Source organism: Aquila chrysaetos, chromosome 4 (genome assembly GCF_900496995.4).
Source record: "Aquila chrysaetos chrysaetos chromosome 4, bAquChr1.4, whole genome shotgun sequence".
NCBI lineage: Eukaryota > Metazoa > Chordata > Aves > Accipitriformes > Accipitridae > Aquila > Aquila chrysaetos.
Genome location: NC_044007.1, coordinates 62,029,448 through 62,043,617, shown reverse-complemented (window position 1 = coordinate 62,043,617; position 14,170 = coordinate 62,029,448). Strand labels below are relative to the sequence as shown.

Genomic DNA, 14,170 nt, shown 5'->3' with positions numbered 1-14,170 from the left:
GGAAAATAAAAATCTCTCCTGTCATTCACCCCAAAATGTTGTTTTAAAAAAATGTATCTGTGATCGTTTCAAGTATCATTTTAAAGGAGGGACATTTTCCAAGTTGGACAGAGAATTTAAAAAAAAATAGTAAAAAAAAAGTGAAAATTTGCTTTGTTGCACTGGTTCAAGCAAGCCATGTGAGTACAATGTTATATTTGACTTTTCGGCCACTGACAGGATAATCAAGTAGATGAAGCATCTCGGTGAATTATAGCACTGTACTGAGTTTTCTTCCAAAAAGTCAGAAAGATCAAACGATGTTTGGAGCCACTGAGATTGAGGGATTCCATTAGATGCTGCCTCTCCCTCCCCTCTTTCTGATAAGATGGAAGCGTTTTAGAAAATATGTGACAAATGACTACTCACAGCAGAAATAAATCACACACCACAGAGTACAGCATTATTAATAGTGCAATAATAGTAATAACTTACTGTGATAGCAAAGAAGTACTATTAGGAGGGACACAGTAGCTAATAGCATTTCCTCTAAGAGGGGCTAAGGGACAAACCTTCCTTCGGTACCTTATAAATAAGCGGAAGATTAAAGGAGCCTGTGGGACCAGTCAAGCACACCTCAAAAACAGCCTGACTTTTCCAGAATGCTACTGAGCAGGCACCACCTGTAAAGTGCTCTCCATCACCCCTGTGTGACAATATTTTGATAATTCTTTAGTTAATTTAAATTAGAGTGAGACGACACTTAGTTGCAATAAAAGACTTGAGGGGGGCATAATGTATGATAATGCTAGGAAGGCTGTGATGTGGTTTTCAATTTTTAGGCTTGTTTTCTCCTTAGCAAAGTGCTTTGTGATTTAGCACACAGATTTGTATGCAATCAGCATTTATCATCGCTATCTAAAAAATTAAAGGAATTACTCACGAATGGTCAATTTGATAGTCCTTTCAGGTCTTCCTATTTAGTTATATACCCATTTTGGGAAGAACATATTTTATATTATATGTGTTGTTAAACATATTCCTGTGTATGTGCATGTGTATTTCTCTTAGTAGCAAACGTTCACAAAAAGTAACTTGGATTTCATTAAGGGTGCAGCTGTTGAGAAGCAGTGAAGAATCTATATCAGAGTTTTTTAGCTTGTTTTAAAGGTTTGAACCAAAATATCCTAGGTATTCTCTGGTTTGTAAGGCCATAAAATTAAAAAAAAAAAATCATTTTAACTCAAAAAGCAAATGAATGCAAACTCCCCATTAATTTACTTTCAATATTATTGTCTTGGTTTTGTTTACCTATAGCTTTTTACAGAAGAGCAGAATTTGTTTTTCTAATTAATGGCATAATGAATGAAAATATTTATTAAGTTAATGGATGAAAATATTCATTACCTTCACGATTATTGATTGATTTTTGCAAACAAAATTTGTAAAAACCTACAGCAAGAGAAAAAAAGAAATTAAAAAGTCAGTAACCTCCACAGTTACTCACATATTCCAACACAGTCACAGGTGCACTGAGATCACATTTATAAGTATGTTTGGAAATCTGTATATATAATATACATATACATAAAGCTGTGTTGGTAATGGCATTCAACTTACTAATGAAAAGCCAGAATACAGCTACTGAAAAAAACGAATCACCATGGAAATTTCCACACTGGAGTTTCTGCTCTCACGCTATTACTATATCCAGAATACAGAAGTATTTCTGGAACTGCTATACATCTGTGAATGACAGCAAATGCCAAAACCACTCCATTGACCTCTTTTTGAAGCAAAGAAGTTACTGGGTACCCTCATCCTCCAGAAAAACTACATCTTACAGAGTTAAACGAAAAGATGCCAATAGGTATTTTATAAGTGAGTTTATTATTTGTGAGAACAAAGAATGAACACTATCTGAAAGAACAGGGGGAATTAGGCAGATATTAGGCAAACCTTCCAAGACCAGCCTGCTAAAGTAGCTTTCTCAGCTCATGAGTAGTGACCCGCAGTCATGCTATACTCAGCTCAACTCCAGTATAATCAAGTCCCAAGACTGAGAGAAAAATAAAACTTCCATTGCCATTTTTCACGTGTGACATACAAGAGACAACTGTTCAGACACTAAAACGACCTTTAGAATAAACCTACGTGCCAGCTGAAGTGGAGGAACCCCAGTCCCTGACAACAAACGAAGCCCACAGACATTTAAAACCGTGCCCCTTTATGCTTCCGCAACGCTCCGTGTGTGTATGTGCAAGCGGGGGGTTTGCACAGGTTCCTACATATTCATGAACAAGGCTCTTCTGTTGTGCAAATTCCAGCCTTTGCATTTTGATTACTTCCGTCTATGTTTGTACAGTACACAGCCACAGCATAGAGGATATTTCAAACCTCCTCCTCAATCGGTGATACTACATTCATAAGCTTTGGAGAAAAGGAGGATTATTTGTGCTTAGCATTCTTGCTGGCTAGATGGTTCTCTGTGCAAAATGTGGCCTTCTGCGTTGCCCTTTGTGAAGTGTTTAACACTCTTCTACTGTCCGTACAGCTAATTAGGTGCCCAGTTTCAGTATTTTTAATTGGCTCATGCAAACAGGCTTGCTGGGGGAGAGATGCAACAGTATTTAAGTGATAAAATAGACACTCTGGCTCTTATTGTAAATGGTATCTATATAAACAATGAAGAGCATTATGGAATTTAGTAGCATTTTGTATATATGAGTTTCTCTGTTGATTTTTTTTTTTAAATGCGGCTTTTTTATTGTTTTACTTTTCAAATCTGAGTATTTCAGTCCTCCTGTATTTTGACGTAGAAGGTTGAATGTTATTATGGCTCTTGGAGAGAAAAGGACCTGCTGCTGGGGCATCTCAAGTTATTCAGAACTGCCATATGAGATTAATTATTGATATTGCTCACTGTGGAATTCAAAGGTTAAAATGTAGAGTTGAAACAATAAGTGAGTCCTAATGTGATTAAGAATGTATGAATTATTTCATCTGCTTCTTCTCTGCTCATACATTACATGGCAATAACCTCATTAGTCTTATTCAGCATCAGGAGTATTAATCTAACAATACATGCTTACAGCAGAGCGTATGTATGAAAAAGGGACAGTTAGAATATGGTAAGTAAATAACAAATCTTCTGGGCTCAAGCATAGATGTAAAGCTAGCTGAAAGCAAAATAGCAGCTGGTCTCAAAATATTTTAAAACAAGCCCTATTTTGATTATGACATACAACCATGTTATGAAGGGAGAAGGCGAATTGTGCACTTCAACTGAAAGGCACAGTTCATGTTATCCCAGGATCATCAGAAGGAACATAACATGCTGTCTGCTAATATATTAGGCAAACACAATACAATTCTTAGCAATTTCATGAAAAAGCTTTGTAACTTTTGAATTATATCGATGATATTGGATATCCAGTGACCAGCTGAAAACTCATGCTGCACACTCTGGGCTGTAAAATACACAAATACGAGCCACTGCTATAGATACCACAGAGATTACGGCCTTCCTTCTGAGCTGTATGTCCTTTGTGTTAACTGGACAAACTTTAGGTGACTGTTTTTCTAACTGCATATGTTTCATTTGGTACAAACTGATAAGGAAATTTACTGGTTAGGCAATGGCAAATTAATGAATTAGTGATGTGCTCATTCCTACCGATTTAGTATTTACAGATTTGTTCATTGCTATGCTACACAACTTCATCTGTGGAGTACGCTGCTCTGTCCTAGGAGTCACTGACTTCTCAAGCTATTTGCGATAAAATTACAGCTTACTAAAGGTAACTTTATTCTTTCAATATATTGTATTTTTTGAGATGCCATTGTTTTTCTCATCAAAATTAGAGCTTTCACAGCAAAGTGGAATGGCTCAGGCAGGCAATCTTTGTCTGTCAGAGAAAATCTTTTGTAGGTGTGTATATCATGGCTGAATTTTCAAAACAGGGACTAAAAAAAGGCAGAACACTTTAGAAGAAATTTAGGATAAAGAAGCTTGTATATAATCCCTTCTTCTCTCTGTTTGCCATATTCAGTTATGCTGTGGAGAACTTCATTGTTGTGTGAGTTTTGGTGAAACTCAGTCTGACTTACCAACACTAGAGCAGTCTGAGCAGAGCCTTGGCAGAGAGAAAATGCAAGGAGCATTTTATAAATCATTTACAATGAGCTATATTAGTTTCCACTAGTAAAAGAGTTCTTAGATTAGGTACCAAGATCAAAACCAGAGTAAGAGTTCTGTAGATGAGTTAAACACAGAACTCCTTTTTAAGTAGGGTTTAAGTGAATGAGATGACTAACACAGAACTTATTCCAGGTCAAGACTTTGGCAGAAGGCAAATTGGGAGTCGGAATAAAGTTGGAATGGAAAAAAAGTAGGAATGGAACCACAATTACAACATATTACAGTATAACCTTGGCACTGCTAAATACCAGGAACTAATTAAACCTTTTCAGTGGTAAAAATACCGCTTTTTCTAAAATTAGAGCTATGCGATTACTGAAAAAAAACCAAGGGGTGGATACATACAAGAGATTCCTGTTTCTTTTTTAAAGTTATTTTCTGATTTTAGCAATACATACCGCTTGGGGAAAGAATATGAGAAAGCAGTAAAGAGGCAGTGAGAAAACAGATAAAACAAAACCACAGAAAATTCACATCATGGGTAATTAGGCTTTCTGAAAATAATACAAAGGTGTAAAAGAAGAAAAAGATCCTAACACACTGAACTATTAAGTGTGGGATATTAAGAGCTCTGAGCTAACGTTTATGTGAAATGATAAATCTATTTTTTGCAGCTGCACATGAGTGCTCATACTGCCGCTCAACCCAAAGTGACTTAGAAATTCTATCCCAAGCTTATGATTTATAAGGATATTTAGAATGATTTAAAATATATGATTTATAATTCTATGATAAGCCCATGATAAACTTGATCCACAATTTAGATAATCTACCAGCAATCAGGAACTGAAGGCTTCTCTTCAGGGAGGTATAGACCTGAGTTGATAGGTACATCAGTGTATGAAGTCCCAGAACAACTGTCTCATGAGGCACATACATAAGGGGCCTCTCCCCACATAAGGGAAAAAGAGGACGTTTCCCATATCTTAACTTTAAGGGTTAATTGACTAATACATTTCACATTAACACCAAAAATTGCCACAGAGGACTGACAGTCAAATGAAAGATTTCAGTCAGATGTAGCGCCTGAAGCAAACACTGAACTTTCTGCTTCAGATAACCCTAGCATCTGTCTATCTACCACTGCAAAAATGAGTATGTCAGTCTTGGGTCACATAAATGGAAAAAAAATCTGAGAAATTCTCATGTCACCACTCTGCAATGCTTGAGCTTAATATTTTTTTCAACCAAAGAAACAGATTCCAGATCTTAGAAGTGACAGAGAATAGCACATTTCATTAGTTTTTCTCTGATGAAGAAGAAAAATCAAAGGCAAATAAAGAAGGAATAGCTTAGTGTGGTTCAATGGGTCTCTCTGAATGCACAGCGTGAATAAACTTGGAAATACTTGAAATTGTTTAAAAATGTCTTGTCTACAAAATAGAAAAAAATATATTTCAGAAAAACAAGTGTGTCATGGATTTGTGGCTCCTTCTGTTTGCAGAACTCCAAGAACAAACCTACTGCCTCCACCTCTCTATCCAGCTGGAAACTTACAGTATGTGACAAAGTTTGGCTGGGGCTTCCACAACCCATCCCTTTATTGTATTTTCTCACTGTGTTTAACTTGACTTGGGCTTTTTTTTTGGATACTTCTGGCCAGCACTTAATAGACCTGAGCAGACAGCTTCTGTACATAGAAAATATTGTTTAATGGAAATGGCAGAACTGCAGTAAAGCAAAAGAAAGAACATTTCAAAAGGAACAAAGAGTCCATATGTGTTTATTTTTCTCAGTGCCTCTGAACTCTTAGGAATCGCCTCTTATGCTCCTAAAAAGGTACCTCAGCCAGCTTGTTTTGCTAAAAGTAGAGCTTGGACAACTGCCTTTTGCAGTTTCCAGAGAGTGAATTTTAAACATTGCTTATGGCCTTTGTTATGGATTGTTTGGTTTACAACATCAGCAAAATGAATCCTGTAACTTTGGCAGGAGTCTGAAAGCAGTGTCTTCACACCTGATCTGGGCTATGAGATATTTCACCTGTACCTGTTTTACCACTTTTCTGGCATGTTTCTTGGATTGCATGTAATTAATGCAATCCAGTGCAACTTTACAGTACCTTCATCTTCATCAGTTAGGCAGGCAGTTCTGTAAGAAGCACACTTCCCATTTCAGGGGCTTAAAATCAGAGACAGTCAGGGACTAAAGCCCACGTATGGCGAGCAGCAGGTCCAAAAGTTTGATGAGAAATAAGTGCACTCATGCAGATCAACTGCATTCTTAGGCACAGTGTCTCCAACATATCCAATACCCAAAATAATGAGAATTAGGTGTCTGAACACATTATACATGTCCGTAAATTAAGGAAATCCTGTTGACTCATTAATGATTCAACATTAAAACTCCCCAAGCCAATCCAAAGCTGGTCAGGTGGAAAGCTTAGCTCTTGGAAAAGTAAATGCTAGGCTCCTTCCTCCGGTGCTCTGAATTACTGTGGGATCCATTCGCTGTGTTAGATGCACAGTATTAATCAGCACAAAGCTACTGTAGTGCCTAATGGAGTTGTGAGTTACTGTTTTCTGATTGATGGATAGACTGCACGGGATTAGCCCTCATCAGGTACCTTAAATAATGAGAATCTCTCCATCCAGCATCAAACTAAGCCATACAAAACTGTGCTTCCCCCAAATTTCAGCAGGTTTTGGATAGGGAAGAACACAAATTAAGTGAATCACTGTGCAAGAAATATTTACTTCCATTGGTTCACTAAATAAAGAAAAATAAGGATGGGTCTAACTTCATAGGTAGTGCAAAGATACATATTTACAACTCCAATTCAGTGCAAAACTAAACAGAAAAATCTGGCAGTTTAAAAGAATCTGTGTTCATTTCTCCTATATTTGAGACATCCTCCAAATTGTGTAGTTATTACATTTCATTAGACAAGTGAACAGTTTAGTTTTATACATCGGAGTCCATATTCCATTTACATGCAAAGCAATATATTTATTAAAAGATAAATTCAATTGTCTGAAAGCTTAATTTTGATCTATTTATTTATCATAGTATCTTTTTGTGAATACTTCCATTTATTTTAATGGGAGGGATTTATTTTCTCAAAGTAATATGAAAACTGAGGATGGATAATAAATATATAAAACTGAGCTCTTAATGTTCTTGCAAACCTCAAACACATACTACATATCTGCTAAAACTCGGTAAAAAATAAGAACCTATTTAAAAATATTTCCTTTAAAGCAATTGTCTGCATTTAATATTTAAGCCTTAGGGAAAAATTAAAGCAACAACACTTTTACCGCATAACACTCTCATAAAACGTGGATGAGCGCTTCACTTCTGATAAGACAGTATGCATCAGGAATTTATGGTATTAAGGTACTAGCAGAGCAAGGGACAAAGAAAATCATGTTCAGAAAGATGAGAAAGATGCTGATTAAAAAATAAAAATAAAAAAATGAACAAATCAACAACAGATTTTAAAATGAGCATTAGCGCTGCCCTATATAGTCTTCAGATGTTATTGAAGATACTGACTTATCTCTAGTCCTGTTTTTTACCTCTATGTTTTTCTGCCAGTCTAAATCTAGTCTTTATGCATTTCCAAATCAGACGGATAAAGCACTCCCAAGCAAGCAAAACGGAGGAATCAGATCAAAGACAATAAAGCATGACAGATAAAGGCAGAGCTAACTCATAATAATAAAACACAGGAAAACAATCCACTTTTCATCAGGTTGCATGGTCCATGGATTGTAGGGGAAGATGATATTCAGATACCAGTATGAAATTAAAATACTGTAGGAGGCTTGAAAAAGCAGAGAGATAAAACTCACATTTTACTTGAATGTATACAATCACTATATATAGTTTGTCAGTACTGATGTGCCACAGAGAAAAATAGAGCAGTACAGAAAGGAACTATCTTGTGAAAAAAAAGAATTTCACTATGATATAGAATGACTTTTTTCATAATTAAAACACTGCAAAGAATGACACAAGTACATTTCAGACATGTATAAGAAATCAGCTTCAAGTGATTAATCTGAATTAGTTTTAGCAGCTTAGTTTTAGTTAACGATGATTCCCATTTCCAAAGATAGCTTCCTTCAGAATCAATTAAAAGAAGTGGGTCTACTCACAGACAGTTATACTACTCTGAATAAGCAAATATTAATAAGTCTTCAATCATTACCTTTTTATGCAAAAATAACCCCTTCCCCTTTAATAAAACACATACTTGCAAATAAAAATTTAGCCAAAGAGTCAGATGAGTGGGATATTCACAGAGAACGGGATAAAGCAAAATGCTAGGGGTTTTGTTTCTTTGTTTGTTTTTTTGCTTGGTTGGTTTTCCCCAGAATAACATGGTGGGTTCCAGGCTTTGTTTTTGGCATTTTATTCACCTTCAGGTATTGCATAGGTATGCTGCTTGAACTAGTTTCACAGGAGGTAGTTTGAGGCCTAGGGGAAGGAATGATTTAGCAAATTATTCTTGCTAAAATTGTGTATTTGAATGAACCCCACAGCTTAATCATTGAAATTAGATTGAAACATGGGTCAGCCATTGCTAAGTTTTAGTAAAACAATATTAAATTAAAAAAAGTAATGATGTCTTCATGATTTTTAATGGTGAAATCATCACAGAAAAGCAAAGCACTAAAATGCTCCGTGACATCAGTCCGGATATAAAAAGTTATGTGTTAAGTGGTAACTCCCATCTACAAGAAACTGCAGAGTAATTTTGGTCATTACCTCCTTAGGCTGTAGGGTCCATTTGATTCATGTTTTTGTTTGTGATAACCAACTGTATTTTTGTTAATATTTGTTAATGATATTGAATAAGTACACATCAAAATGTGTATAAAGATTTTTAACAAGGCAGTGTGGCTAACCCAGGGTGTAGAGACACCTGTAATTTCACAGACTGCTTTGGAAAATTCAGGCTCTGCATAAGAGAGTATGACAAACTTAGAAAAGTCTTGAACTGTAAAATACAAGATGAAACATCACCAAAGACAGAGATAAACGCAGAATTCTTTCTGCGCAGAAACGCAGACAAGGCAGTGGACCTAATGGCAAGATATGAGATGCATTAAAAAGATATGAAAGGGAGGCAAAACAGAGCTCCATGGACATTTAAAACTGATCTGAGATGGAAATGGCAATGAGGATTAAAACTGCAGGCAGAATAAAGAGCTAGCCTTTTTATGGGTTCAAAATGTTCTCCGTACTACTGCCTGCAATTATACTCTAGCGTAGCAATCAGTCATCAGGAACATCCAAGAAGAGTACTATCTACAGTAACAGAAGTTATTCCATTCATACTGTGTGATGAGCCTTTTCCATGATCCAGAATTAATTTCTTCTACATCAAAAGTACTGAAATTATACCACACTAGTGTTTAAGCACAGTGAGACTCATAAACCTTAAGAATGACAATTCAACCAGTTAAATAAAAGTCAGAGGAAGCTTAAGCTCATTTTAAATATAAGATATATTAATGTTTATTTTGAACACTGGGTTGAATATATTGAAAAGTAATATTCAACAAACAGAAGTCTATGGAGAGGCAATGTATTCTGTCTTTCATTATAATGAGAGGCTAATCCAACTTATCAGACTGCTGCTCAAAAATCACTGCTTATTTCTTCCTACTGCTGCTTCTCCTTAGCTCTTACCTTCCAGACTCAAATGTGAACCATGTTGAGTCACGTCCGTATCTCCTCAAAGAGCTCAGAGGCCACATGACCAGCTTGACCTTGGCATTGTGGATGTCCCAGAGATAGATGTTTTCATGTGTGATCTGCATTGTACATTCCCCATAGATATCTAAATTTGGTGTAGGCATAAGATATACATTGAATCGTTCTGGAAAAAAAAACACAGAATAAGGCATCGCCAGTTAAAGCAAGATTTTATATTGGGAAAAAAAAAATCTTTAGTTACTGATGGTTCAGAAATCAAAGCCAAATTTCTAGCCTTGAACAGAAGTGAGGATCCACTGATGTCGAACAAACCTTGCTAATGTACATGAGAGGAGTAAAAGGAGAATCCTCTTCATTTCATTTTCATTATAAATAATGCAGCAGACTGAAACATCTTTCACAGATGGTCTGCATAGTCCTCTTTGACATGTGTCCCCAGCAACTTACCTAGAGTCCTTTATCCTCACGTTAAGGGCCATGACTCTTTGCAAATGAAAATTCACAATGACTTGAACTCTGACAGACTCCTCTCTCAAAGAATAGAACTATAGGTATCTTGGCAAAACATGTATGTACAACCACCGCCCCTCAGAAAAAACGTCCTTGAAATTGCAAACCCAGGTTTACTTATTGAAGCTTGTTAATAATTACGTTCTTTATGTTCAGTTTATATTTATTTACCAAAGTCATTATCATTTGTCAAATTAATAACATTTTTAATCATCTGTTGCTTTCTTGAAAAATCTGATTCAACACGATATATTATGGCCATGATATCAGTTGCTACCAGCTGCACTTCTACTGCAAAGTACACTCATTGCAGTAAGAGGTCAAGGGCATTAACAATTTTCTGAAGTGCCTGAATTGCATGTGATTTAATAAGCAACGCAAAAACTATCCTTAAAAAAAAAAAGGAAAAAAGTAAAAAACCCAAGGTGATATAAAACACCATTAACTCATCCGAAGGAAGTAAACCACAGTAATATCAAGAGAATTTTAAATAAAAATGCAATTTTCTTTGAAGAAAAACTACTGTTTCTATGAGTTGCTTCTACAAAGAATGAAAAACTCAGTCAAATTTCAGGTTGTACAGCTGGAAGTGTTAGCCTATATTTTAACTCTAAAGGCACTGAAATCTTAGGGCTTAATAGCATAATATGGGAGAGTGCAGCTGATTCATAACTTCCTCTCATAATTTTCTTTCGTTTTTGAAATAGCATAGAAATGCAAACTGTCAATGCTACTGCACTGAAGGGTGTTGGCAAAAAACATAAGAACAACTTAAAGTATGAGCACGAGCAATGCTCATTCAATAAACAGTACTGGAAAAATGTACTTTAAAGGGACACCTCATAGGAAAATTGTCTCCAATTACTTGATAAATGACTGACAGTTTGTTGTGGAATATTTTCAATCCACCATTTGCACTGAATTTTCTCACGGTGTCCTCATAAAAATTAGGAAGGAATCTAAAGTAATCAGAAGAGGAATAAAATGAGAGAAATTTATCATAACAGTCAAAATTAGATGCAGCTTCCCAGTGTGTTTGACATTCAATATCACAGACATTATGTCTCCATTTTTTAAACATTTGATAAATATATACCTTTCTGACAAATCAGTGAAAATATTGCAAATAAGCGAGTTAATATAAAATATGTTAGAAGTGTGTGTGTGTATGTGAATAAAGTAGCAAAAGTTTGGCTGAGGAATTAACGGCAGCAGGGAACTGCTGGGTGAGCAGTAAGAATTGCCGTCCTGCATAGCTATAAGTATACTTGTCATCCCCAATGTTATTCTGTTTCAGTCAATTTAATTTTGTCCTATTAATGACTCCCCAATTGATTCATTCAGTCTCATAGCCATTCAACCTCTTCTCTCAGGTTCAACTTCTCATTAATCACACTAATGGGTGTTAGCCCTAAAAGTTTCATTTTATGACTAAGGTCCCAAGTCTGAAACTTCTGATGTTTTGTAAAAGTCTTTTGACACATCGCACAAATAGATTAGCAGGTGCTGCTGAGATCACCACAAAGAATTTCCCCAAACCCTCAGAGGAGTGCATTGGGCACAGGTCTAACCTAATGCCTACTAAAGTAAATGGAAGGACTCACACATGGGAGTATGGCTCAATGACTGCATTGGGAAGGGAACAGTAGAGAACAAGATGACTAATGCTTCGCAATGGAGTTATCTTTTTCAAATATATATACACATATGCCCTTTTTCAGTATCCATATGTCATTGTGATGGTCATGCAAAAAATGCCTAGGAGCTTTAATCATATATTAGACTCCAGTTTTGCATTGTCATGCTGTTACTTATTGTTACTTAGCTCCCCTCTTTGAAAGAAAGATGCAGATGACTGACATATCAGCCGGCTGTGTTGTACATTACCTGAAATCACACAATCTGTCTCGTGAGGATGGGGCTACTATATGAGAATGGAAATCTTTCCCTTTCCCTGTCTTCATTGACAGAGTGCCTCGGACAGCAGAGAAAATGGAAAGGTACAATTATTTTCTGAAGGAAACCTTAAACTGTTGTATTGAAGGCACAGACTATTTCAACCTCATTTAGAAGTTACCAGGATACTCATGAAATGCTCAACTTCTCTGAAGTGTTTGAGGATATTATTGCATGAAGGGTATTCGGGACATACAGTATCCTCAAACTGTCAGGAGACATTTGCTGACTTTGCACAGGAGGTCAGTGTCTAAGGTGTGGTGTCATGGATTAAAGAAAGTATGTCTGATTAAACTGAACATCAGCTGCAGGGCAAAATGTAGCATCCTTGGAACTCACTCAAATCGATAAGAAAAGCAAGTGTACAAACATATGTGCTGGAGAAGCTTGAGGATGGATATATTTGCTTTCGAAACAAAAACTAATACTTTTGAGCAGTGGAAGACTGAGGACATGGAAAGGTGTGGATACTATTAAATGATTTTAGGAATTAAAATGCAGGGTTCAATTTTTGCATTTCAGAAAATATTTGAACAGCTATCTAGGTAATGGTAATACAATCATTCAGTTTTTAGAGGCAAGTTATGCCCTTAACCTCATCCAGGCAAGAACAAACATTCACAGGCTAGATTTGGGAATCGCAGCTGAATTCTGTCACCAGATCTTCTGAGTCACATTGAATAGGATATTTAGCTTCTCTGTGGATCAGACACCATCTGCATATGAGTGGGATGAGATAATAACAGTTCATTGGGTAGTAAGATTAAGTAAATAGAAGTTAATGAGGGACCCAGAAAATAGGGAGATGGAAGAAATCAAACAAGTAGATGCTATCCTGTTGGACAAGACATGGATGAGACTGAGCAGGTGCAATTCCTCAGCATTTAACATCACTCTCCTCCTCCCTCCTCTAAAACTGATGAGAGCAAAGTTCAGGGAATGGGGGAGCCAGGATGAGAAAAAAATGCTGATAAATTGCTACACTTATTATTCCACTCTTCTCAACATAACTGCTCTTTCCCATCTCCTTGAATAAGCAGAGCAATGCTTCATCATACACTTTGTGCATGTAAAGGTGTTTAGCTTTTGGGCTTTGGCAAGAATATGACCTTTAATGATGTTTTCCAGAGCACAGGAGTGTAAGAGTCTTTGTTAAAATGAGCACATTGACTGAGACGGAGACTTGGCAGCAACTCTGAAATGCTCTCAGCCTTTCAGCTCAAAGTCCAGCTGTACTGGGGAAGCAAAATGACTGAGGCCCAATGATCCTGGTTCTGCCATTTTATCCCTGGATTCCTTCGCCTCCATCATCTCAGTTGCAAAACTGACCAGATGACATTGTAATTTTGCAATCCAGATCTCTGTTTCATTTCAGCTTTAATGAGAGAGAAAAACCACTTATGGAAGGAGGCAGTCAGGTTGGTGGGGTTTATATAAGAAAGGGCTTTAAAAGCAAACATTCAGCTTCTATCTAGAAGACACTCCTTCTCCATCTATGAGACTTCTGCTGCTGACCAACTGTAGCTAATTTTCAGGTGGAAAGAGAGCTTTAAGTCTTGAAGACACAGCATTTTGTGTCCATTCACATGACAGAATGAGGCTCTCCAGCTTTACACAGTGAGGAACCAGGACTCCAGAATTAATTTTATTCCTTTGGTTATAATTATTCTGCCTTGCTTCCGTTAAAAATGTATGGAAATGTTTACTAACATCTCAATGAAAATATAAAGGCTACCATAAATAAATTATTTTAGATTGTTTCACTGATAAGTAGTAAGGTAGAGAAGAATCTGAAATCTCACTGGATTAACCAGCCATTAAAACTGTAAACACCTTTCTTTTCTCAATAAAGCTGGC

The 14,170-nt window shown here is 36.4% G+C and overlaps 1 protein-coding gene across 2 annotated transcripts in view; it reads right to left on the bottom strand.

The window, feature by feature from the left end:
* Nucleotides 1-14,170, bottom strand: part of DOK6 (docking protein 6) — a 266,549-nt gene that overhangs the window by 87,843 nt on the left and 164,536 nt on the right. For both annotated transcript variants that reach the window (XM_030011402.1, XM_030011403.1), the window contains exon 5: nt 9,821-10,010. In XM_030011402.1, coding sequence (XP_029867262.1) covers nt 9,821-10,010 — 190 coding nt within the window. The remainder of the gene's footprint in view (nt 1-9,820; nt 10,011-14,170) is intronic.